This window comes from Salvelinus namaycush, chromosome 10 (genome assembly GCF_016432855.1).
Source record: "Salvelinus namaycush isolate Seneca chromosome 10, SaNama_1.0, whole genome shotgun sequence".
Taxonomy (NCBI): domain Eukaryota; kingdom Metazoa; phylum Chordata; class Actinopteri; order Salmoniformes; family Salmonidae; genus Salvelinus; species Salvelinus namaycush.
Window position 1 is genome coordinate 6,385,846 of NC_052316.1, and position 27,683 is coordinate 6,413,528.

The 27,683-nt window shown below is 45.5% G+C and overlaps 1 protein-coding gene across 1 annotated transcript in view; it reads right to left on the reverse strand.

The window, feature by feature from the left end:
• The window catches only part of LOC120054616 (receptor-type tyrosine-protein phosphatase S-like), a 201,671-nt gene that overhangs the window by 17,173 nt on the left and 156,815 nt on the right, over positions 1–27,683 (reverse strand). Inside the window, exons 23-31 of the mRNA XM_039002094.1 lie at positions 22,902–22,999; positions 19,916–20,039; positions 16,880–17,055; positions 14,754–14,873; positions 10,782–10,936; positions 8,704–8,989; positions 2,022–2,200; positions 1,701–1,827; positions 1,296–1,421 (exon numbers count right to left, since the gene is read on the reverse strand). Of these exons, the coding sequence (XP_038858022.1) occupies positions 1,296–1,421; positions 1,701–1,827; positions 2,022–2,200; positions 8,704–8,989; positions 10,782–10,936; positions 14,754–14,873; positions 16,880–17,055; positions 19,916–20,039; positions 22,902–22,999 (1,391 nt within the window). The remainder of the gene's footprint in view (positions 1–1,295; positions 1,422–1,700; positions 1,828–2,021; positions 2,201–8,703; positions 8,990–10,781; positions 10,937–14,753; positions 14,874–16,879; positions 17,056–19,915; positions 20,040–22,901; positions 23,000–27,683) is intronic.

The window sequence follows — 27,683 nt, forward strand, 5'->3', positions numbered from 1 at the left end:
ACCGCTGCAGCTGCCGCTCCAGTCCACCTTTCCCAGGCACTCCTTAGTGTGTGTGTGTGTGTGTGTGTGTGTGTGTGTGGTAGGGGAAGGTATAGTTTGTGTGTGTGGTACCTAGAGCAACAGCTTAAGCAGGATTTATGTCTAATCTGCCCAGTGGGAGTTGCAGGGGGCTGAGTGCTAGGCCAGTGTGTAGAGTGTTTTTTTTCTCAGACCAACATGAGTGCTCAAAACTAGCCGCCATGCTGGCTCAAGCAGCAATCCAACATGTCCGCCAGTCCCAGGTGGGCTAGTGTTCTGCAGTACAGTTACTGCTACATTGGACACAAAATGGTAGCCTATACTGTAGAATGGGCCTTAGTGCTTAAACAGACCACGGACAATCATATTATCATAGAAATGGTTGTGGTCTCATGCACTTTCCTTAAAATGGGCGAATGGCACACATATATGAAAAGGACAAAAAGGCACTGTACGCTCCTTCATCAGGTCAAAACTCTCTCTGGGTTTAAATATAATCATTAATAGGGGCGATCTGGGATCCTCTCCAACCCAATCCCTCAGGTGTTCACCAAAACAGTGGCGGAGTGGCCACTTTGTTGTTGTTTGAACTACAGATCGCCCCTTTAAAGGTGGTATAAGGAGCAATCATACGAGCATACTCATGACACATACCCTATCAGCACTGTATTGTCATGTGACGGAGGAAAATGGCCTCAATCAGTTTGCTTTCTCAAGCCTCGCTGATGATACAGGCGAAAGGTTGAGTGGAACATACACGAGGCATGCAGACTGAGTAGGACAGTCTCAATTCGTCGGGGCATGGACTTTACAAGGTGTCGAAAGCATTCGGGATCCTGGCCCATGTTGACTCCAATGCTTCCCACAGTTGTGTCAAGTTGGCTGGATGTCCTTTGGGTGGTGGACCATTCTTGATACACACGGGAAACTGTTGAAACTTGTGTCTTGCCCATTCACCCTCTGACCGGTGCACATACACCATCCTTGCCTCAATTGTCTCAAGGCTTAAAAATCCTTCTTTAACCTGTCTCCTCCCCTTCATCTACACTGATTGAAGTGGATATGAACAAGTGACATCATAGCTTTCACCTGGATTCACCTGGTCAGTCTATGTCATGGAAAGAGCAGGTGTTCTTAATGTTTCGTACACTCAGTGTATAGGACAGTAGCGTTTCTAGACACAATCAATGGGAGGGAGGCATGCATAGAAACAGAATGTGTCATCTCTAAGAAAAGGACACACGCATGGACACACACACACACAAACACACACTCACCCTGGCATCGGTGACTTTGAACTCCCGGAGGATGTACTGGGGCATGTTGTACTCGGCCATGGGGTCCACCACAAAGTACTGGTACCTGGCCGAACGCTCAGCGGGCCAGTACTGATGGCACTTCTCCTGTGAACACAGAGAGACACACACACACATGTGAGGAGGGGGCATAGGATAAATAGATAGATCTTTGAGATGAACGTGAATACATAGACTACAGTCAGCGCAGGTTAAGCATGTGCTCCGTTTGTCATTGGGGTAGTAGTACAGACTGCACTACAGAGGATAACTGAATGATGGACAGAGAGAAGAATGCTTGAGTGGGTCTGTGTGTCTGTGAGTGAGTGAGTGAGTGAGTGAGTGAGTGAGTGAGTGAGTGAGTGAGTGAGATAAAGTGTCTCCTACCCTGCCCATCTCTCGGAGTTTGGTGAGCATGACTACGATGGTAGAGTTGTTCTCCCACAGCATCCTCCAGAAGTCTTCTGTGGTCTCTGCCAACGGGCCCTGCGTGGCGATGTAAGCCTTCTGTTGCCTGGCAACACACACACACACACTCAGGTCAGACATGTAGTGTGGTGAGTCAGACAGACAGAGAGACAGTCATAGTTGCATGCATGCAAACACACACACACACACACACACACACACACACACACACACACACACACACACACACACACAAACACACCCGTCTTTCCCTCTCTTCCCCACACCCATTCCACCTACCTGTATCCGTCGATGAAGCTGGCGTTGATGTAGTCGGAGCCCTCAAGGCCCCTGATGGGCTGCAGGCAGACGCGGGTGGTCTCGTAGGGCATGATGTTCACCAGACGGTTCTTGAACTTGTTGCAGGGCAGGTTGGCACTGATGAATCTGGACGTGTGGGCCTTGGAATTGGCCAGGCGCTGTAGAGGAGGAGGAGTTGGAGGATTGGACGGAGCGATGAAGGGAGGGATGGCGAGAGGGAGCGGTGGAGGGATGAGGGAAGATGGGTGAGAAGAGAGGGAAGGAGGGAGAGAGGGAGAGGGACATGGAGAGGGAGGGAGAGGGATAGGGGAAGAGAAGAGAGGGAAGGGAGGAGAGAGGGAGAGGGACATGGAGGGGTAGGGGGAAGAGGGGAGAGAAGAGAGGGAAGGGAGGAGAGAGGGAGAGGGACATAGAGAGGGAGGGAGAGGGGTAGGGGGAGATAGGAATGAATGTCACATGGAACGAGAGTCAAAAGGATAGAAAGTGGTAGAGAGAGAAGGAGAGCGAGAGATGGAAGACTGCAGAGTAATAAAGAACTGTGAGATCTTATCTGAGCAAGACAGAGCTGAGCCATAGACAATGGCTGAAGCACCTTAAAAATGCAGACATCTATTTGATGAATGATTTCATAATGTATGGCTGGATGGAGCAATCAAAGAACACAGTCTTTAATCTACTCCCCATTTCCTTTTCACATCCCTGTGTACTTTGCAACGTGCAGTCTTGTGTGAGGTGCTATGAGGTAAAATAGTACGACTTGAAGCACTGCTCTGTGCTACTGTAACAAGCTAGCATCAAACAGAAACTGGAGAGAGGTGTTTCTATGAGGCAGTAAACCCGTCTGCAAAAAGTGGGTCACTTAAGTCTTTGATAATGGGAGTCTGGTAGATGCTCTGCACACAGTCGAGCACACAGTCACACAGAATACATTCGAGCAGGCCCGTGCACACACACAGTGTCATGATCCAAATTGGGACCTGTACTGACAAATGACCATCAAAGGGACCATCACGGCAGTTTGTGGGTCAGTCTGTCTGACAATATCATCCCTCACACACACGCACACCTCACCCCCCCTCTTCTCCCTATTCACTCCTTTGACCTTGATGTCTGCTGTGTGTAAGCTATACTTTTTCTGACAGCCTCTCTCTATCCCTTCTCAATCTTTCTCTCGGCCTAACTCTCGCTACTCCTTCCTCCCTCCCTAAAATGTCTCTCACTCATTCCCCCAATGTAATTGTTTCTCTCTCCCTCTCCCCCTCTCTTTCTCCCTCACCCACCTCTTCTCTCTCCATCTCTCTTTCGGTGCCAAAAGCCCAGACTGTCATTGCCACTTGGATTTGGGTCAACCCCCCTGTCCACATCCCATCCTCTCTTCCCTCTCTCCTTTCTTCCCTTTGATCCCCCTTTAACAGAGGCAACTGGAATGAGACTGGCTGGCAAGGCGCCCAGATCTGTTACTACACCAAACTCCGGGGGGAGAGTGGATTGGAAAACCAACCAATCTGGCAACCCGTCCTTGTTTCCCTTCCTCCCTAAGGGCAGAAACGCACCTAGGTAACCTCTAGTCAAAGAAACAACCTTAGTTTCCCCTTTCCACCGGGAGTTCTGGATGATACTGTACTTATGTTCTCTGTCATGTAGCCTACCACTACCATAATGCTAAGCAGGATGGGCGGGATTTGCATTTTTTTGGGACTATTCCATTGGTTGCATTGGGCCAGGCAAGCTTAATCAAGCATAGCTGAAGCGTCGTTTGAAAGAAAATAAATACTATTTGAACCTAGGTCTGGTGTGCGCACTGGCAGTCGTAAGTAAACAAAAGGCATAAATACTGCTATGGACGACTGCACTGATCTCAAGCCTATAGACCAGGGTTTCCCAAACTCTGTCCCAGGGACCCCAAGGGGTGCACGTTTTGGTTTTTGCCCTAGCACTACACATCTGATTCAAATAATCAAGTAATCATCAAGTTTTGATTATTTTAGTCAGCTGTGCAGTCCTAGGGGAAAAAAACTAAACGAGCCTCTAAGACTTTGGCGGCCATGAAAATTGTCAAGCAAATAACAGCCGGTCTCAGGGTAATTGACCGTTATTTAACATAAACACATTTAGCATCTCCTGGCTCCATGCATAACCTATAAGTCACTGATGCAGACCTTTGGAACATCTACATTTAATATAGGAGCATCTGCATTTAATAGAGCCTACACCATCACAAAACATTTTTTTTTTTTTTTTGTCAGACAAGTCTAATGAAACATGATTTGAATAGAATGTAGTCTATTTCAGAAGAACAGAATAGCATACTCTGAGTTGTCCTTATGTTAGGCCCTGATCTGGCTATGCCATATGGCTGTGGGCTACACAAGTTAATTTAGCAGACAAGATTTGCTTAGAATTCCGTGGCATAATTTGATATTATTTTACGAAGAATACAATTGAACATAGCTGAAAATAAAATAGAAAGGATATTTTCTCCAAACGATTTGCGGCACAGCCTTTGTGTAGCTGTAAATGCACCCTAAAAAATCCATGCCTTTTGCGGCCAGTTGTGCCCTTGGGCGAAATATAATAACTAGAATTTCCCTTCTCCCGGCAGCATGCTCTGAAGCACCTCTCACTCACATGGCTCTCTCAGATATCTCAATTCTTATTAGCCAACGCCCATCGTGTGAACGGGTTATCTCACATGGCTACAAGTAAACATGGCTCTCCATCATGTGATCGGGACTTTCTCACAGGCTACAAGTGAAGACAGACACATCGGGGACACAACTGCGCCAGTCCTTATTGAATTCCGAGGCGCATATTGAAGATGTTGGAAGAACTGTCTACATTTACTTTTCGTCAGTCAACAAGATGAGTAGGCCTAACGAACGGAAAAATCACTAGCATATGTCAATATACTACCCCCCCCCATAGTACAAAATTTGACCTATTATATTCTGTGTGAGAAATAAATATTCCCAATTTAGTCTGGGACAGTTGTGAGTTGCGATAGATCCCAGATGAATACAACCACTAACATCCCAAAAACATTTTAAAAGCAATGAGGCTGACGCAACAGATCAGAACTTTTAGCTTAAAATGTTGATAAACTATTAGGCTATTTCTTCACATTATAAGCGCAGCAATGCACACATGGAAATAGCGGGAAAACATCATCTCAAAAGTGACCGCAAATGCCATTATGCAAGTAATGCTAATGGTGGATTTTTATGATACAAATTCTCTTCCCCAAACTTGAAACACGCTGCACATATATGCCAGTTAGGCTCTACACCCGTTGTAAAGCGGATTAATGTGCTTCATTTTAAGAAGTTATTTGGCCACTTTAGTTAAGATAGAAAACGTCTCAAAACATATAGGCCTATGGCTAGGCTACATGCGAATACGATTTGAAAAAGACGCAAAAAAGGTATGCGATGTTTCTTGCCTTAACAGCACACAAGCTGAGCATCATTCACAAGTGATAATATATCATTCACACGTGATAGGCTAATATGGTCAGTCATCAGACTATTCTTGATTTAATCTTGTCTTTACGTACAGTGCATTCGGAAAGTGTTCAGACCCCTTGACTTTTTCCACATTTTGTTAAGTTACAGCCTTATTCTAAAATGTATTAAATCATTTCCCCCCCTAATCAATCTACACACAATACCCCATAATGACAAAGCAAATAAAGGTTTACATTTATTTTCCAAATTTATAAAAACATTTAAAACATTAATTCCTTATTTACATAAATATTCAGGCCCTTTGCTATGAGACTTGAAATTGAGCTTTCCATTGATCACCCTTGAAATGTTACAGCTTGATTGGAATCCACCTGTGCTAAATTCAATTGATTGGACATGATTTAGAAAAGCACACACCTGTCTATATAAGGTCCCACAGTTGACAGTGCATGTCAGAGCAAAAACCAAACCATGAGGTCAAAGGAATTGTCCGTAGAGTAGCCAGTCAGAAGCCACTCCTTAGTAAAAGGCACATGACAGCCTGCTTGGAGTTTGCCAAAAGGTGCCTAAAGGACTGTCAGACTATGAGAAATAAGATTCTCTGGTCTGATGAAACCAAGATTGAACTCTTTGGCCTGAATGCCAAACGTCACATCTGGAAGAAACCTGGCATCATGCTGTAGGGATGTTTTTCAGCGGCAGGGACTGGGAGATTAGTCAGGATCTCGGGAAAGATTAACGGAGCACAGAGAGATCCTTGATGAAAACCTGCTCCAGAGTGCTCAGGACCTCAGACTGGGGTGATGGTTCACCTTACAACAGGACAACGACTCTAAGCACACAGCCAAGACAACGCAGGAGTGGCTTTGGGACAAGTCTCTGAAGTCCAGCCAGGGCCCGGACTTGAACACGATCAAACATCTCTGGAGAGACCTGAACAGAGCTTGATAGGATCAGTAGAGAAGAATTGGAGAAACTCCCCCAAATACAGGTGTGCCACGCTTTTACCATCATACCCCAGAAGACTCGAGGCTGTAATCGCTGCCAAAGGTTCTTCAACAATATACTGAGTAAAGGGTCTGAATAATTATGTAAATGTCATATTTCATTTTTTTTATTTTTTTTTATACATTTCCACAAATAAAATTTTAAATGTTTTTTTGCTTTGGCATTATGGGTTATTATGTGTAGATTGATGAGGGGGGGAAAAAACAATTTAATCCATTTTAGAATAAGGCCGTAATGTAACAAAATGTGGAACAATTCAAGGGGTCTGAATACTTTCTGAATGCACTGTATACTAAATAATATGTGACATTTGTTTTGATTTAGAATGAACCATTATCATGCAACTGTCTCGAAACAGGGGAAGGGGAAAAAATGCATGTCATCTATGCACTTAAATAGGTAATGGAGGACGCTTTTCCCATAGTTCATTTTCATGCCAGCCAGGTAGGCTATACTCCCTTTGTAAAGATAATCAATGTGCTTAATATTAGGGAAGTTGAGAAATAAATATAGCCTATAGAAAGCTGTTGGGACCCTCCTCTTTTTAATAGAGGCCATCGAAACTCTGTTATCTCCCTCATTGCATGGAAATGTTGCGCACCATGAGCTCATGAGCTCTCATGAAGTGTTTGATTTTCGATTACATTTGCATTGATGCCAGAATGATTAGATGGACAATAGAGTGCTGAGCACAGTTTGGTAGGCTACTAATGACCATCAGCAGCATCGGAGCTTGGAGAAGCCAAGTTACCGTGACTAAACGGTCACGTGGAATTTGACCGCGGGTCATGACTCGTGACCGCCTATGTGGCGGTAATATGGTCACCGTAACAGCCCTACGTGCACCCCTTGGGGTCCCAAGGACCGAGTTTGGGAAATGCTGACTAACTGTCGCAGCAACTCCTTTCTAAGACGCAGTAACGTTTCTCTGTTCATTAGTGAGAGGACCCTCCTGCTTGCCCTCGCCGTTTTGCCTCGCCATGCGTCAACATGAACTATTAAATGACACCTTCTCACTAACGCTCTCGCGCTACGACCACCGCTGCCCGCCGCTATTTATCCGACGCGACTGCATACCTCTCAGTACCGTTATCGCTATTACAGACGGGGCTGTAGTTGTTAGAGATTATATCGTGGTACACTGTAGCAAATGTCTTGGATGAAACCGTCATCATTATTGTTTCTTCGAGCGGCGAGATGATAAATGGCATTGGGAATATTACAAATGATTCTGAGGCGAGATAGGGGCATGTACATGTGTAATTCAAGGTCAAGTGTATCGTTGTGCAAAGGGGGAACAACAAAGTTCGGATAGTATTGGATCATCGGTCTCTCGCTTAGTGTTTGGCCACATTCCATGCACTTCCGCGTTCGGATAACGGGTTCTCACCGCAGCAGTTATTTGTTAAGTTTAAATTCATCGCTTTATGCCTTTTCAGAATAATCCTTCATTTGGAGTCTATACACTGATCACAAAGCTGCTCTATCTGGAGAATATTATTTGATATCCTTGAGAAATGGATTCACACCGAAGACAAAGAGCAGAGAGCTTAACTGTTCAATTCCTAGCTTTTTTAAAAGGCAAAGCTATTGAGTGGTGTGAGCAAACAGTGGCTGAATGTTTGAGGTTAAGGCTCACATGAATGAGGTATAATAAACTCTCTATAAACATTTGTACCTCCATGAATTGGGTGAGATATCGACATGCCCATTTTAATGCGCCGTTATGAAATATATACAAGTCAATATATATTTTCAAATGTTTCCAAGGCCATTTCAATTTAAACGTTAGTGTTTTACCTCTTGGCTCAAAGATATCATGGATGTGACAGAGCACTGAGAGCAACTGAAGATAAAAACGAAATGTTGCTCCTCCACATAATTGATGGTTTCGTATTAGTAGGCCTAAAACCTAAATAAACCTCAATTTTGTGCCTTTCCCCACATGTCTTTTGTACCTACATGTCTATAGCCTACCTTAAACTCCGGCTCCGCACCACTCTACCAAACAAACATCCTCCATTTCGTACCTTCCCCAGCCTCCCCACCCCCAGTTCCCCCATACCCTATCTACACCCCCTACCTTAAACTCAGGCTCCGCACCACTCTACCAAACAAACGTCCTCCATTTCGTACCTTCCTCAGCCTCCCCACCCCCAGCTCCCCCATACCCTGTCTACACCCCCTACCTTAAACTCCAGCTCCATGCCGGTGACGTGCTCGCCCGTCTCCACCTGGGCCAGCTTCTGGATGTACGAGTACAGGCTCCTGGCCGCCACCTCCGTGTTGCCGCACGCCACCGCCTCCAGCAGCGCGTCGTGGATGAAGCTGTACTGGTCCTCCGTCTGCACCATGTAGTTCCGCTGCGATCGCATCAGGGTCACGTGGCCGTAGATGTCCACCGTCTTCTCGTGCTTGATGCGCTCCAGCATGGCGTCGATCACGATGAAGCAGCCCGTCCTTCCGACGCCCGCACTGGGAGAGGAGGGAGAGAGGGGGGGGGGGCAAGAGAGGAGAGGGGGAGAGAGAGAACATTAGAGATTGTTCTCGAAAAATCACGTCAGACCGAACAGATACAATTTCATCACAGATGAGAGATGTGAGCGATTGAGACTTCTCGTCTGTCGTTCCCCGCTTTGACAACGTCTGCTTGATCCAGTCATGCTAGTACATTCACATCGCAGCGGTCATTCTGCAGGCACTAATACGAGTGGGTTTGAATAGGATTTTGAAATGCGAAGGATGGCGGGATGCAAGGGGCCAGGGAGGGAGGTGGTGAAGAAGAGAGGGATGATAGAAGAACAAACAGAGGGTTGGGAGAGAGAGGGCGGACCAGGAGAAAGACGCAGAACAAAGAGAGGAAGAGATTGGGGGGGGGAAAGAGGACGTGAAGGAGAGACATAGTTAATAAGGAGCGAGTGTCTGTGTGAGACCAAGGAGACCTTGACACGGGCTCTGCAGTAACACACCTCGTTCAACGAACCTAGTTGAATCCTTATGGAGTCTAGTTAACCTAGTTGAATCCTTATGGAGTCTAGTTAACCTAGTTGAATCCTTATGGAGTCTAGTTAACCTAGTTGAATCCTTATGGAGTCTAGTTAACCTAGTTGAATCCTTATGGAGTCTAGTTAACCTAGTTGAATCCTTATGGAGTCTAGTTAACCTAGTTGAGTCCTTATGGAGTCTAGTTAACCTAGTTGAATCCTTATGGAGTCTAGTTAACCTAGTTGAATCCTTATGGAGTCTAGTTAACCTAGTTGAATCCTTATGGAGTCTAGTTAACCCAGTTGAGTCCTTATGGAGTCTAGTTAACCTAGTTGAATCCTTATGGAGTCTAGTTAACCTAGTTGAATCCTTATGGAGTCTAGTTAACCTAGTTGAGTCCTTATGGAGTCTAGTTAACCTAGTTGAGTCCTTATGGAGTCTAGTTAACCTAGTTGAGTCCTTATGGAGTCTAGTTAACCCAGTTGAATCCTTATGGAGTCTAGTTAACCTAGTTGAATCCTTATGGAGTCTAGTTAACCTTGTTGAGTCCTTATGGAGTCTAGTTAACCCAGTTGAATCCTTATGGAGTCTAGTTAACCTAGTTGAATCCTTATGGAGTCTAGTTAACCTAGTTGAATCCTTATGGAGTCTAGTTAACCTAGTTGAGTCCTTATGGAGTCTAGTTAACCCAGTTGAATCCTTATGGAGTCTAGTTAACCTAGTTGAATCCTTATGGAGTCTAGTTAACCCAGTTGAATCCTTATGGAGTCTAGTTAACCCAGTTGAATCCTTATGGAGTCTAGTTAACCTAGTTGAATCCTTATGGAGTCTAGTTAACCTAGTTGAATCCTTATGGAGTCTAGTTAACCTAGTTGAGTCCTTATGGAGTCTAGTTAACCTAGTTGAATCTCATCCTAGTTGAGTCCGAAAGCTGGATCGAATCTCCGAGCTGACAAGGTCAAAATCGGTCATTCTGCCCCTGAGCAAGGCAGTTAACCCACTGTTCCCCGGGCGCCCATGACGTGGATGTTGATTAAGGCAGCCCCCCGCACCTCCCTGATTCAGAGGGGTTGGGTTAAATGCGGAAGACACATTTCACTTGAATGCATTCAGTTGTACAACTGACTAAGTCGTTGAATGGGGTGAAACAAAAACCTGCACCAAACAGTGTGTGGCCAGCCAGAAGTATTATTTTCATATACTATATACCCTGCGGTGAAATCTGTCCACTATCTGTAGCTGTGTAGTGTGTTCATGTGTGTGTGTGTGTGTGTATACCAACCTGCAGTGGGCGATGATGGGGCCTGCGTCAGGGGGGTTACAGGTCTTGACTCTGCGTAGGAAGGCCAGGAAGGGGGTGGGGTACTCGGGGACCCCGTGGTCAGGCCACGCCGTGAACTGGAACTGACGGACCTCCCGCTTCTCACTGGAACCATTCTGGAGGGGCAGAAGAGAGCGATGCGGGTTAATTCAACATGTGTGTGTGTGTGTGTGTGTTTGTGTGTGGGTGGGTGGGATGGGGGGTAATTGAACGTGTGTGTGTGTGGGGGTTAATTCAACATTTGAATGTGTGTGTGTGTGTGGGTGGGATGGGGGGTAATTGAACGTGTGTGTGTGTGGGGGTTAATTCAACATTTGAATGTGGGTGTGTGTGGGGGGAGGGTAATTCAACGTGTGTGTGGGGGGAGGGTAATTCAACGTGTGTGTGTGTGTGTGGGGGGGGGGGGTTAATTCAGTGTGAAACAGCTCTGATTTCAAGCCTCCATGTCTATTCCACTGTACATTTTTGTCCCGATGCAAACCCATTCAAAGAGTGGTTAAGCTAGCAACGTGTCTCCTATTCTTATATAGGACCTAGCATGTCACAATCTTAGCTACTTGCTTAAACATTTGTAGGGTATTCATCTTTCCACCCCAAAATCTGTTCCTCGGTCTGTGTGCCAACCACAATAAAACAGACGACACGCCCGATACATAAAGAGAACGGTAATAAGGACGCATTGGAAAGCTGTCTAACGCATAAAATAAAAAAAATTATCCAGTGGCAAAAAAACAAAAACAAAATGAGAAAAAAACACCTCACATTGCCCTGCCCTCTACTTTCCCCTTTCCCTTTCTTCCTGGAAGCTCTTTAAAGCTGTCGTTTGCATTTCAATGCAGCGTTTTCTGCTATCCTCACAGACATTTCTGCTGAATAAATGAATAAATAAATGCGTTAATTAAAAGCAAACTGACCTAGTTTGCGGGGATTTGCCTATTTTTTTTGTCGTTTTATTTCCTGGTCATTCCACTGGTTTTGTGTTTCCTGCTGTGGATGTGCTTCTTTCTTTGCTGGGAGGGATAACTAGCTGGCTGGTGCCCAGATTATTTGAAAGAATTTATCACTCGTCAGGAGGGTTCTGTGTCCCTGCATATTACGCACACATATAGATGCCTGTGTGTGTGTGTGGAGGGTGTGTGTGTGTGTGTGTGTGTGTGTGTGTGTGTGTGTGTGTGTTACAGACTCTCTACAAAGCAAATACCGTAACCAGAATTCAGATAAATCCAAGAACAGAACAATGAGACGCCATGAGAGACAGAGAGACAGACAGACAGACAGACAGACAGACAGACAGACAGACAGACAGACAGACAGACAGACAGACAGACAGACAGACAGAGAGAGAGAGAGAGAGAGAGAGAGAGAGAGAGAGAGAGAGAGAGAGAGAGAGAGAGAGAGAGAGAGAGAGAGAGAGAGAGAGAGAGAGAGAGAGAGAGAGAGAGAGAGAGAGAGAGAGAGAGAGAGAGAGAGAGAGAGAGAGAGAGAGAGAGAGAGAGAGAGAGAGAGAGAGAGAGAGAGAGAGAGAGAGAGAGAGAGATAGATAGATAGATAGATAGATAGATAGATAGATGCCATAAGTTGAGGGACAGTGTCTGACAGACCAATCAACCTGCACATGTACTCTACTGTATGGTTATTTTGACCCTTGGTTATTGTTGTCCCGTTGACAGTTTTGATTCTCATTTTTTAAATAAAAAATAAATAATTATATTGTAAATATCCAAAATAAGCTTTGGCAATATGTACATTGTTACGTCATGCCAATAAAGCGAATTGAATTGAAAGAGAGAGAGAGAAAGACAGAGAAAGAGAGAGAGAGAGAGAGACACACACACAGAGAGAGAGAGACACAGAGAGAGAGAGACACAGAGAGAGAGAGAGAGAGAGAGACACAGAGACACAGACACACACAGAGAGAGAGACAGAGAGAGAGAGAGAGAGAGAGAGAGAGACAGAGAGAGAGAGAGACACACAGAGAGAGAGACACAGAGAGAGTGAGAGAGAGAGAGGGACAGAGAGAGTGAGAGAGAGAGAGACACAGAGAGAGAGAGAGACACACACAGAGAGAGAGAGGGACAGAGAGAGAGAGAGACACAGAGAGAGTGAGACAGAGACAGAGAGAGAGAGAGAGAGAGACACAGAGAGAGAGAGAGACACACACAGAGAGAGAGAGGGACAGAGAGAGAGAGAGACACAGAGAGAGTGAGAGAGAGGGACAGAGAGAGAGAGAGACACAGAGAGAGTGAGAGAGAGAGAGACACAGAGAGAGTGAGAGAGAGACACAGAGAGAGTGAGAGAGAGAGAGAGGGACAGAGAGAGAGACATAGAGAGAGAGAGAGAGAGAGACACAGAGAGAGAGAGAGACACAGAGAGAGAGAGAGAGAGAGACACAGAGAGAGAGAGAGGGACAGAGAGAGAGACACAGAGAGAGTGAGACAGAGAGAGAGAGAGAGAGAGACAGAGAGAGAGAGAGGTGGGGGGATAAGAGACAGCTGGGGAAGAAGAGAGAACATGGAGAGATGTGTGAGGGATAGAGGGAGGGTAAGAGAGAGATGGAATAGCAGTGTGTGGAAAAACTGAGGAAAGAAAAAAGGGGGGAGAGGGGTGGAGTATAGAGAGCACAGAGGGATCTAGAGGGACGGGTCGACAAGCTGCTGTAAACCAACAGATGTGTACAACAAGCCCGAAAACTCTAACCAGCCCAAAAGCACCAGTGCTACTAGCTAGCCTTAGCTAGCTACTCTACTTAGCTCCAGTATAAAGCAACAGAACGCGTTAGCCACCTAGCACTGAACCTAACCGGCCCAAAAGCACCGGTGTTACCAGCTAGCTAGCTCCCCTTAGCTCCAGCACATAGCAGTCTGTTAACATAGCATTAGCGTTTAGCGCTAGCACTGTGCTCCATTTAACAGAACCACATCACACCGCCACAGACATCTTAAAGGGCCCACTTATTGCAGTCGTATCTTTTAAAGATACATGTCCTTTTTTTTAGCTCTACACTTTTATGTCGGCTTGACCGCCAAGAGTCGGGGACGGGTGGGATATAAAAAGTCGGCCAATTATGCATGTAGCATTTTCTTCCGCTCACTTAGCTAAGTGCTTCTACTTGGCAGACGAGCATTAAAAGATGATTGGGCAGCAAACAAGAGAGGAAGAGGAAGGAGGTCTGGGAAGAAGGAAAGAATATAAATCGTTTGGGAGAAGGAGAGAGAGAGGGAGCGAGAGAAAGAGAGAGACACTAAAAGAAGGTAGGGGCAGAGAGAGAGAGAGAGATTGAGAAAGAGAGAAATAGAGAGACAATTTCCTTCTCCTTTCCATCCTTCACCTATTCCCCGCCATTCTGTTGTTTATTTGCGTGTTGGATGCAGCAGGAGGATGTTGTGTTGAGTGCTGGCTCCGAGGAAATACGCTGTTTGTGAGTTTGACTCGCAAAGCCAATACAATACAAGGAGACAGACAGACAGGCTCCTGGAAGGCTTGCTCTCCCCAGGGCCCGCCATGCAAGACCCTGCATACACCAGCATATTACAGCTCATATCGCATTCAGGACCATTCTTATTCCTCTCCTCACATTATTTCCACATTGGTTTCTCCTCAGATGGCCTCCCAAAACATACAAACAAATCCTCCACTGAAACAATTAGTGTTCCACCGAGCCTACTAGAAGGTAGAACCATATTGCCTTAAACTACTACAGTACCTGATATTTTCAGTTCTATAGGGGGCCTAGGGAGTAGTATGGATATAACAGTCTGGACTGGAGTGTAGAATGTAGGGAGTCCGATTTAAAATGTTGTGCAGTTTGAATTGTGTAGTGTGGTGAGGTATGTTTTGCCCGTGTGTACAGTACTCTGCAGTGTGACTTGCAGCACAACATCGTGTGAAATTTGTTTCAGTACGGGTGGAGTAAAGTTGTGTACTCACTCGTACCTTGTGCAGGGAGAAGGTGCGGACGCAGAAGGTGGCCAGCTCTATGGTGTCCAGTAGAGTCACCTGGGTCATCCCATAGGTCTCTGTTCCTCGACTGGGCCAGTACTGGTCACACTTGATCTAAGGAGAGCGGAGACGAGGTGGGTAAGTGCACAGGCACTCCCAAACACGCAATACAGGCAAACGATGGCATTCATTCACACATATACACATCACACAAAAACGCAAACATGCACGCATACACACACAAATGCGAAAACGCACACACCACACACAAAATCACACCGAATCCTATTACACAGTGAACCCCATTCCTTCACCAGCCGTCCTAAAAAGAAAAAGGCTCACAGAACACACCAGGGCCCGGTTTCCCGATAGAACATTAGCTTAGTGTGTTTTAACGATGCCTCATTCCTGTAACGGCCAAAGAACTCACATGCGCTTCCCAAAAGACATTTTGAGACATTTCTCAAAGTTCGTAGTCGGAGCTTGTGTCGATACAAATAGGATCAAAAGAAAGGCAGCACTGCTCTCAGATCAGCTTTCTCCATTCACATCTTACCTTAACATTCAGATTATTCCACAATACTGATGACAGATCAGTTCCTAGAGATAGGCTATCCCTTATGGTACCAGTCAAAAGATTGGACACATCTACTCATTCAAGGGTTTTTCTTTATTTTATTTTTTACTATTTTCTACATTGTAGAATAATAGTGAAAACATCAAAACTATGAAATAACACATATGGAATCATGTAGTAACCAAAAAAGTGTTAAACAAATCCAAATCTATTTTATATTTGAGATTCTTCAAATCAGCCACCCATTGCCTCGATGACAGCTTTGCACACTCTTGGCATTCTCTCAACCAGCTTCATGAGGTAGTCCCCTGGAATGCATTTAAATGAACAGGTGTGCCTTGTTAAAAGTAAATTTGTGGAATTTCTTTCCTTCCTAATGCATTTGAGCAAATCAGTTGCGTTGTGACAAGGTAGGGGTGGTATATTGAAGAATCTAAAATAAAATAAACTATTTTGATTTCACTTTTTTGGTTACTACATGATTCCATATGTGCTATTTCATAGTTTTGATGTCTCACTATTATTCTACAATGTAGAACATTTTTAAAATAAAGAAAAACCCTGGAATGAGTAGGTGTGTCCAAACTTTTGACTGGTACTGTATATGGCTGTGAAGATTAAGGTGGCTTATTCTAATGCTTCCCCTATAAAAATAGACTCGTCGTATATTTGGTACATCATTGCTCACATGTTGTTACACATCATGAAATACACTGAGTATACCAAACATTAGGAACACCTTCGGGCCCTGCGATGCCTTTACATTTTCTATACTTTAGGAAAATAAACAGAGAGCACCGGGGGAATGAAAGGAAAAAAATAAGTGTGAAATCAACTCCTTTCCTGAAGGCTTCACCTACAATCATCAAACCCCTCCCCGTCCCTCCATCTTCCCGTCCCCCTGCCTCCCCCTAGCAACAACTGCCAATCAATCAAGGGTGGGTATGTTTCCCTTTCAGCAGAGATACACACAGTGTGTCCAAGACAGCTCCCCCACCACTCCCCCAACACTCAGTCACCCTATCCACCCTTTAATGAAGATTCATTCAATACGCGGCAATCGACCCCCCCCCCCCCCCCCCCTCCCCCAGGCCCTGATGCAATGTGACAGCTAGTCCAGGAAACGCATCGTTCTAACACTCTCATTGCGTTCACAGTCGACGCTTGCCGCCTGCTAACCCTGATGGTTTCTGACAGGGGTGGAACACACACGACGGAGGGACAGGTAAACGGATGAAAAGGGCAGAGATGGAGGAGGATAACAGAAAACGAGGTAAGATACCTGAGGTAAAGAAACTTGGCATTCTTCGTATTGCTGTAAGACGATTCACAATGCCTAGGCTGATTATGGCTTGCATGTAGACAACAACATTGCACTAACCACAAATGATTCTCTGTTCCTGTACACTTTAAAGTGCCTCATACTTTCCTCAGATGCACTGCAGAATTTCAAAGTAGTTTTTCTGTACAGTCTGTTTTGGTCAGAAAACAAGCCTAACACTGATCCAGGGGGAACACCAGATTCAATTCCAAAGTTATTTACCCGTGATTTCTCTTCCAGTCTGGTCATCATGACCACAGTGGCTGCCCTCTGTTCCCACACCATCCTCCAGAAATCCCCGAACGTCTCGGGCAAAGGACCCTGCGTTGCGATGTAGGCATTCTGCTTCCTGTAACCGTCTATGTAGTTGGCGTTGATATAGTCGCTGCCTATGATACCTGGAAATTGAGAGAAGAGAGTAATAGAGTTGAAGAAGGGACCATTTCTAGAATGGTTGGTTGTTAATAAGCCAAGTGGCCAACTTTAATGGCTCAGGCAATTTTCCGACTTCGACTGTGTTCTTATTGCTCTTATTGCCGTGTTCTTAGGTCACTGTGTCCTCTCTCTTTCCACCTTTCTTTCTCTCTCAATTTCTTTCTTTCTTTCACTTTCATCCTCTCTCTCTCTCTCTCTCTCTCTGTCTCTCTCTCTGTCTCTCTCTCTCTCTCTCTCTCTCTGTCTCTCTCTGTCTCTCTCTCTCTCTCTCTCTCTCTCTCTCTCTCTCTCTCTCTCTCTCTTTCTCTCTCTTTCTCTCTTATGTTTTATTTATGTATTTCTCTGGCCTGGTGTTGTGGTTGTGATTTAGTGTTGATGCTGGAGTGCGCAGTAAGGAGCGCGGGGCCTGTGGAGTAAATCAGTGCTCCGAGCGGTCCTCTCTCCTCCATCGCTCTACAGCCGTCACCACGGCCTGTCACACACACAGGCCCCACTAAATCTCAGCTAAAATAGCCCTCCTGCACGCAGGCTGGGGGAGTGTTTGTGTCAGAATAAGCCCTGCAGTGTGTCTGATTGTGTGTCACTGACATATGTATGAAATCGAGCACACAGCCATGCAATCTCCATAGTCAAACATTGGCTGTAGCATGGCCTGACTGAAGAACTCAGTGACTTTTAACGTGGCACCGTCATAGGATGCCACCTTTCCAACAAGTCAGTTCATAAAATTTCTACGCTGCTAGAGCTGCCCCGGTCAACTGTAAGTGCTGTTATTGTGAAGTGGAAACGTCTAGGAGCAACAACGGCTCAACTGTGAAGTGGTAGGCCACACAAGCTCACAGAACGGGACCACCGAGTGGAGAAGCGCGTAGCGTCTAAAAATCGCCTATCCTCGGTTGCAACACTCACTACCGAGTTCCAAACTGCCTCTGGAAGCAAAGTCAGCACAATAACGGTTCGTCAGGAGCTTCATGAGATGGGTTCCCATGGCCGGCAAGCCGCACACAAGCCTAAGATCACCATGTGCAATGCCAAGCTTTGGCAGGAGTGGTGTAAAGCTCGGCGCCATTCTACTCTGGAGCAGTGGACACGCGTTCTCTGGTGTGATGAATCACGCTTCACCATCTAGCAGTCCGATGGATGAATCTGGGTTTGGCGGATGCCAGGAGAATGCTACCTGCCCGAATGCATAGTGCCAACTGTAATGTTTGGTGGAAGAGGAATAATGGTCTGGGGCTGTATTTCATGGTTCGGGCTAGGCCCATTAGTTCCAATGAAGGGAAATCTTAACACTACAGCATACAATTATATTTTAGACAATTCTGTGCTTCCAACTTTGTGGCAACAGTTTGGGGAAGGCCCTTTCCTGTTTCAGCATGACAATGCCCCCATGCACAAAGCAAGCTCCATAGAGAAATGGTTTGTCGAGATCGATCTGGAAGAACTTGACTGGCCTGTACAAAGCCCTGACCTCAACCCCATGGTTGAATGGAAGCAAGTCCCCGCAGCAATGTTCCAACATCTAGTGGAAATCCTTCCCAGAAGAGTAGAGGCTGTTATAGCAGCAAAGGGGAGGAACAACTCCATATTAATGATTTCGGAATGAGATGTTCGACAAGCAGGTGTCCACATACTTTTGGTCATGTAGTGTAGGTCTATCTTCGTGTGTGTGTGTGTGTGTGTGTGTGTAAGTGTGTGGGTGTGTGAGAGAGTCAAATGTAGCTCATCATTCCTCTCTGTCAAAAATAGCCATCGTCTATGTGTGTATGCTCTTGAGACCCTGTCAGCTTAATATGTCCCAATGTCCAAAGCCTTTGACGCCATACACATTCACAATACATTCTTTAGGCAAATGCATATATAATATATGGGAGCTCTGAGAATACCATTCGTTTAGTCTCCAACGTATCCTCCGACCATTGTATCTATCTTCAACCAGGCAATCTGTAACCTCAATGAGCCTACTAATTGTATTTACTCTTATCTAGACTAGAGTCTACTCTTCTATCAACTAATAAAAGATGGTTGAATGTCACACGCCTTCCTTTATCAGACGTATAACATACTAGTTATAACTCTTAAACTCTAAAACGCTTCAACAGACTGCAATGGCCGCTCGAAAAGTCACGTTCCTTAATTGACGTTTTCGCACTCAAGCGACAAGCAATGAAACACTCGACTGGGCTAATTTAAGAGTAGGGAGACGCGACAAAGAGCGCGGCGACAACCGTGGGGGGAGGGAGAGAAAGCGAGAGAAAAGGCAAACGTCATTAAAAAGGATTCCACGTCGCACAATGCGATTGTGGCGCATTGGCGTTAGTCATAGCTAAGTGAACAGCAAATGGCTGCATACATGAATTGTTCTACTGCTGTGACTAATGGCAAAATCACTGCACTGTAAAATGGAAATTTCAGACTTGATTAATTTATGTATTTATGGACGCTTTGCCAGGGATGATTTTGTCATGTGTGCTGTCGCACTCTTAAATTGGGCTTATTGCGAACTGTCAAAATCAAGTCGAAATGGATAAGTCGCAGACAAATGTGGAGAGAGGTTGAGAGCTCGGCAGTGTTGAAGGGTGACGAGTTCGCCTGGCTATGACGAACGCTAGGAGACTTTCCCTGTTGAAGGGTGAGCTCCTCTGGCAATGTTCTCAACTAGAAACCAATGTTCATTTCATAAGATCAAATAAGATGAGACCAAAGCGTATTGGGCAGTCAGTCTACCTCAAACCTTGGACTGCAAGACATAACAGACCAACACAGAGTATTGAAGTTGCAATTGGTGGGGTAAAAAAAAATCCAAAAAGTGACTAGTCTTACCTTCGATGGGTGCGAGGATGACGCGGGAGTGGTCGTAGGCGATGACATTGGCATAGCGGTTTTTGGGCTTGTTCACCTCCAGGTTGGAGTGTTCCCATGTAAACTGCTGGCCCGGATCGATGGACTGTGGGACAAGATAGAACACACACACACACACACGCGCACAATATGACATCCTCAGAAAGGAGACAAAAGAAAGATACAGAGAGGGAAGGCACAGAAAGGAACACAACAATACACACAGACAGAGAGAGAGACAGAGAGAGAGACAGAGAGAGAGACAGAGAGAGAGAGACAGAGAGAGAGAGACAGAGAGAGAGAGAGAGAGAGAGAGAGAGAGAGAGAGAGAGAGAGAGAGAGAGAGAGAGAGAGAGAGAGAGAGAGAGAGAGAGAGAGAGAGAGAGAGAGAGAGAGAGAGAGAGAGAGAGAGAGAGAGAGAGAGAGAGAGAGAGAGAGAGAGAGAGAGAGAGAGAGAGAGAGAGAGAGAGAGAGAGAGAGAGAGAGAGAGAGCAAGAAAAAAATAAACAAGGGAACAACAGCCTCATTAGCAGTTGCTCCGTGCCCACTTCAAATATAAACGTCTGCACAGGTGGCTTCATCATCTCGTTAATGTAGACAGTGCATAATGGCAATGAAAATATTGATCAAGGTGGCAGCTCTTCTCTTAGGGAGAAAAAGAGAGAGGGGGAATAAACCAGGTTCCTGGGCCCCGACACTGCTGGCAAGACAAATGCTGCCCGCGCTTGGAATACGAGATTTCCGGATAAATATTCTATTCCCTTGTCAGGGTAATTTAGTATTCCATTATGATTCGGCGCTCGCTCGCGGGCCCTGGCGCTAGCTTGAAGGATGTTTTCGGTTAGGGCCTGGCGCAGGCAACAGAGATTGAGGCTAAATAAAGTCCAAATAGGAGCCTGATGTAACAGTTTACCCGCAATCATCACAGTGAAATAACAGACAGCCAGCTCGGCACATGGAGAACCTGCTCTGCATTGTCCCCATCTCTGTCTCTCTCTCTCATCCCATCCTTCTCCTCTTTTTCTCTTGTCTGGTCTCCCCTGAGGCTGACTGGGATTACTTTGTGTGTAGTAGTGCTCTCCTGAAGGCGTGTGTGTGTGTTTGTATAATAGGGTGAGTGTGGTTTCTACTTTAACACTCCTCTCCCTCCTCCACTTCCCCTATCCTGACAAAAAGGTGTTGCCAAGGGGATGAGTATGAGTGACAGCTCCCATTAAAAGGGGGTGGGCCTTTCGTGAATGGGGCATGTTGGTGCTGACACCTGATGGATTAGTTACTCCACCTCCTCAGTACATTCCATAGCTTTAGGCGATGATGGACCCTTCGGAAAAAGTCTCCTCCCCTTCCCTGTCTCCGAACCTCCACCAGCCACCCCTGCTATGTACATTCTCTGAAGATATGCCGCACCTCTCCATCCAGCTCCTGTACTGCATTCCTGATCATTAACCAAGCTCCCCTTCCTACCCCTCTCCTCTCTACGCTTTCTTCCCTCCCTCCTCCTCCTCTCCTCCCACCATCATCCCGCCACACTAGAAAAACCAATCACTCAGAGCCCCAAAGAGTCCGGGCTTGGCAAGCCAAGACGCCCAGATGAGCAGCCATTCATCAAGAAAATAACAAAAATGAAAATTACACTTCTCCATTTAATTTGGTCATTTATTTTTCTGGGGGAGCGAGATGGAGAGGGGAGAGGGGGAGCGAGGTGGAGAGGGGAGAGGGGGAGCGAGATGGAGAGGGGAGAGAGGTGGAGAGGGGGAGCGTGATGGAGAGGGGGAGCGAGGTGGAGAGGGGGAGCGTGATGGAGAGGGGGAGCGTGGTGGAGAGGGGGAGCGAGATGGAAAGAGAGAGAGAGAGAGAGAGAGAGAGAGAGAGAAGAGTGCACTGTAAGTAGCATTCCTTTCGGAGCCAAGTAATTAAGAACTTTGCGTTGTACCAAAGTGTTCCGAAGTGTCAACAAGTCACTTTTTCCAAACCCTCACCGATGACTCGATACCCTCCTCCTTCTCTGCCTCGCCCGTGTGAAGGGAAGTCGATTTGGTACACGGTCCAACCCAGATGTATAAATAATAGATAAGAAGAAGATGTACTGTATGGCTGCAAGCAGTCATTATCCCAACAGCCACCACCATCCACCACCGGCTTAACTGTGGTTCTCCTGTTGGCATCCAGTACTACAGTACCCACAACTCTCCCTGGTGCAGCTCTGATGCTCTGGATGAGGACATTGCTGTATGCAAACGAGGGCTGATTCAGCGATCCTGATTTCTAATCAGCGGTGGGGTTCATTTATAACCTCCCTGGCTGCACTCGGGGCTTCGACAGCTCGGCTTCATGCTCGCCCGATGTGTGTGTGTGTGTGTGTGTGTGTGTGTGTGTGTGTGTGTGTGTGTGTGTGTGTGTGTGTGTGTGTGTGTGTGTGTGTGTGTGTGTGTGTGTGTAGATCCACCATGCTGCAGCTAAGAATCTTAAGGGTGGTTGACAGGCCATCCGTTGACTGGTGTGGGACTGGACGCATTATGACGGAATAGGTGCTCAGTTATTTTTGGTGTGATTAAGAAATTGCATTGGGGGAATTGCATTGGTTGTCTGGAAACCCAACATTTAAGTATAGAATGGAATTTGTGTTGATTCATTATTTTGCGCCCAATTGAAGAGGATGTGGTGGCACTTTGATTATATATTCCAGAGCCAACTTTGATTAGATAACATGCCACTACAATGTTAATACAGTTAATTCACTAAAACCTTGGAATCCCAGTAACCTCATTCTACCCTGTTCAGGGGTGAAGTTTCCCCTAGGTACAGATCTAGGATCAGCTTCCCCCTCCCCAAATCCTAACCTTAACCGTTAGTGTGGAAAATGCAAAACTGACCCAAGATCAGCGTCTAGACGCAACGTCCCCCTACACCATTCTACCTCACCAGAGACCCAACTTTAACCCTTAACCCCTGACCCCGGCCCACTCACCTCATACTCCTGGGAGAGCTTCAGGTTGTCGTTGGCTTTGAGAAGCTCCGTGTGTTCAGCCAGCTCCGCGATGGGGATGGGTGGATGATTCATCATACCTGTTCGCCACACAGATGGAGAGAGAGGGAACCGAGGGAGGGGGGGAAGGAGGGATAGAAAGAAAGTGCGTCAGTACAGCTGCCATGGCATTTGAAGTGAGAGGCTAAAACCCTCAAAAAGTTAAGAGAATGACAGGACAAGGGTTTGGGGGGAATGGGGGGTTGTGGATAATGCGGTTCTGCTAGCTGCAGAGGAGACAGAGGGAGGGGGGGGGGGGGGGTAAGTGAGAAAGCCTTAAGTGACAAGGGAGGGAGGGAATACTGGGGAACATTCTGGAATTCAAACACACAGTCCGTATGGAGTTGATGGGTGATGTTAAGGAATACAGTTGAGACCAGGCCGGAGCTCAAATTTTTATTCTGCACACTCACTACTATTCCCCTTCGTAATGGCGCACAAGTTAAAGGGCCACAAATGAAGGACAACCAATGGGTGATTGCTATGGTGAGAAAGAACCCCCCGACCAATTACCGCTCAAGTCTACAGAGAGACGCGGCTTTTAATAACTTGGCAACAGAGACAAGGTAACAAACCTCGGTTTTTGATGGGGGAAATAATAAAAGAGAAAAAACACCCCTTGAGTTTAGCCTTTGGAGCCAATATGATGCAATGTTGACATAAATTGTTCTTCACTCCTCAGTGCACAAAAACAAAAGGAATTATAGTTTTTATGCTAGGGTAAGAGGAAAAAAACTAGAGCTTTCTCTTAATCGAGTCACTGTGACAAGGAAGAGCTATTCACAATAGCATAAAAGCTGCCTGTGAAAATCCTTTTCACATCCAAGGGCACAAATATTTAATATGGGAATTAACTCAAATCGTAAATAACATCACCTCATTGTAGGCTGGCATTTCACACAAAATAACAACACTCATTTCCCATCGGCCAGGAAAACTATTGCCTCAGTTTTTTGTTTATTGAAAAATATATTTAGATTAAATCAAGCAGTCAAAATGTTGCCACAATGAAGTACCTCTACATCACTGCATCTATAAACTAACTAGCTACTGTCTACCAAGTTCATGGGTTAGGGGTTAGGGGACAGATGTCGAGCTCTGGCCTGGGGTTTGGGTTGGACGGGATGGATGAGGGGGAGGGGTCAAGAGGGGAAGGTTATAGTGACAGTGGTGAGTGACGTGATGACGCAGTGAGCTGCTCCACTCCAGTCAGCCAAGGCCAAGCAAGCATGACGCTAGGATCAGTCACAGACACCCTTTAATGGCTTTCAGCCGGGCCATCCAAAAAAGCATCCAAAACCCTAGGCCCTTAAGATGGACGCCCCTCCCCAGTCTCCACACCACCCAAAATGTCAGAACCTGCGTAGTCGGTTAAAGGCAATTTTTTAATGGTGTCTGTAGCACTCCTCCACCACTACCGCCTTCCCAACAGCCCTAGAAATATAGTCATATTCAAACCAGCCTAGTCAGTACTGGGGATATTTTAGCGACTTTTTCCTCTATAGCTCTCCAAGTGCACCAGGCAATGTGCTGTAACATTATTGGCGGGGCTGTGTGTGTACACTGGAGCTAATCCATTTAGGAGCATAATGCTGGGCATGTAATGGAATACGGTGGAGTCATATATTGTTGGCCTGTCCCTGGACATATCCCCGGCACGGAACTTAACGCTAGTCATATTTTTAAAAGGAGCTTAAGCCCACTTTGTTGCTTTCTGCAAATGGAGGTCAAAAGTTGTCTAAATCTTGATGACGTCCTTGGGCGTGCAAAATCGGCGTAATCAGATTAAGCATCCTAAATTTATCCCATTTGCGTGGCGCTTAGCGTCCGCCCGAATGTCGACGGGATCACAAATGTTTTGTTTTGTCGGGGAGGGGACACTCGACACTCCCTGGCGTCACTCCCAATTAGTGATGGTAATTTTTTTAAATGGAGGGAACAATGTTACGCCGACAATTACATGGGGATTAGTAAAGATTATAGGGATATAACAGGGATATAGGAGACACAGGGACTAATGGAGGTTGAGGCACTGAACACCACAGTTCTAGTTGATGACTGGACATGCTGTGTTGTATTAGAGGACTGGTTCAAAGGTGGATCGCACTAGATCTTCTAAAGACCCACTGATTGAATAAGGCCCACTGATTGAAGTTATTATTGTATTATTATCAGTGCTTAAAGTGAAATGAAAAAAGTACCTGTACTCATTTTAGGTGCCGGTGCTCAATTTAATTTTACAGTGCTGGTGTTCATATTTTAGAGCATAAGAGATGTCGTTGAAATTTCGAGGTCCCAGCACGGGCCAAATTCAAGCACGGACTTTTACACCGTTCAATAGCATGTCTTAATTTTTTCAATAAGTGAACCAATGTGACGATCCTTTGTGAGGCCAAATAAAACAACCTTCCTAATACTCCTTTAAGAATTGTTCTGTTCAATTATTTATTACCTTAAGTTGAATTAATAGACAAAACCTTGCATGGGAAGAGCAGTATTAGCAAGCTCCCCCTGATATAGTAGTATTTGAACAAGTTCCTAAATTTGTTTGCTCACACATCAGTTTCCGACTGAGCTAACATCGCATGCTACTTTCATATGGCATCGGCTGGAAACGTGTTGTTATTAATCATTGCCGGATGGTGCGTTTATTACGAATATGGGTTCAAATCGGATGAATTCGACTTAGCCTGTCAATTTGCTATCCCACAAACTCAACGGGAAAAGACGCAAACGAGGACGCTCCCTCACCCTTATTTTCTCCTTCGGAAAAAAAAAGAGCGGTTTGTTAGCGGCAAGATCAAAAGCAGGGTGCGCTTAGTGTTTCAGTGGCAGACAGCGTCGTACTCAAACACTTAGTACCTCAGTGTCTATCTACAGCCAATCGTACTGCCTCAGATGTACTATAAGTGCAGGACAGTTGCTACAGCCTGCGGAGGCTACGGTTTAAGTGTTTGGTTTGGGAAAAAGGAGCTGTAGCCAGGGATATACAAAAGAACGTAGGCCCACTGGCATTAACTGTGTTTATTTAAACTTAAAGGAAATGTATATGAATTGGACTGACGTTTGCTTCATTAATTTAACAAAAGCACGGACGAGTAAATAATAGCTGTCTAGTATAATTTTACTGGCGTTCATTTGGGCTCTCAGTCTGTTAAAAACAAGCAATACATCTAAACTGTTTTTTTTAATGAATACAACCCACAATGCATTGCAGAGGAGCAGACTGGACCGCGCTCCGAGTTGGTGCTTATGGAAACAGTCCATTTTCATCTCGAATCCTGCCTAACTCGACAAAATATTCTCTGTATCAACACCGACAGCACAGACTGCATCTGAAATGGCACCTATTGGTACCCTGTTCATTATTGTACAATGTTTAACCAGGGCTCAGAGGAAAAAGGTGAAATAGTACAAATTTAAGCACCCCCCCCAAATAATAATAATAATAATAATTATTGGGCCTGCCAAAGACAAACGAGTCGATCACATGTAAAGGTTTTCAAGGACAAGTTGTTGTCCACCCCCTACCCCCCACCTCCTCCTCTACCCCACCCCCCTCTTCTCCCACAGTCTTTCCCTCCAATATCGAAGTAGTCCCTCCATTTTTTTCTCAGCAATTAACAGCAGCGATCAATGGGCACGGAGAAACACAACTAGCGTCTAATTCAACATTTCCTATCTCCGATCTGCAGTCGATACGCCTGGGAAAAAATGATTCCTTTTGATAGCCCCGGCCACTGGCCTGCTGATATATGTTTATTTACATATAAAAGAGAAGACACTCTCAGCATGCCTCGGCGTTGGAGGAAAAAAAAAACAATTTTCCTTTTTTTCCCCCTGCGAGAGGGAGACGATCAAATGTCGAACCATCGTTTGCCAGGGTATTTAATTAATTCCGCTCGTTATCTCATAGACTGCAGAAAGACCCAGTCAAGTTCAGATTGGAATTGAAGCAGTGGTGGGGGTGGAGGGAGGGGAGCAAGGGGAGTGAGAGAGAAGACAGAACTGCTGCAAAAACCCCATCTTTACATCAGCAGAAGTGATCGCAGAGGTTACGTATAGTGGATTAATGCGCAGCCAAACAGCTTTGTGTGAATAACGCAACTGAAAATCCAACCAAAGTCAAAACAGCTGGGTTACGAAAGAAAAAAAAGAAAATTAGTGCTGAAATTGCAACGTGTGGGAAATAAACTTTGTAAATGGGGGCAATGCTAGAAAATCAAAAATAATGCGAGAGGACAAACACAGGAGCTAAATGCATAGGGACTAACTTTCATAGTCAAAATCGGCATCACTTAGAGGACTGCTCAGACCAGAATCTGTGAAGAATAGCAAACATAAAAAAGAAAGAAAAACTTGTTTAAAAAAATGCTGAAATGCAAAGGCAACTTAAAAATCCTAAAAATTGACAAAATTATAAAAGGCGAAGAAACACACAATACAGAGATGCAAATGATCTCAATCCTTCACTTAATTCACAAATGTTTACCAATGTTATTAATCACTATTCTTTGGGTTATTTTTGTACAGATCCTCCCCTGTCCAGAATGATTGAGGTCCTTCACAGGGAGTGTTGGATTTGAAGCCAGCCTGTCAGACAGGCAGGGGGAAAGTAGGCCACACATTCAGCAGCATACCTTGACCCTGCTCCCACCCACTGGCAAAATCAGTGCCGCGGTGGCAGCGCAAGCTGTTTGTTTGGCACAGGCGTCCATCACTGCT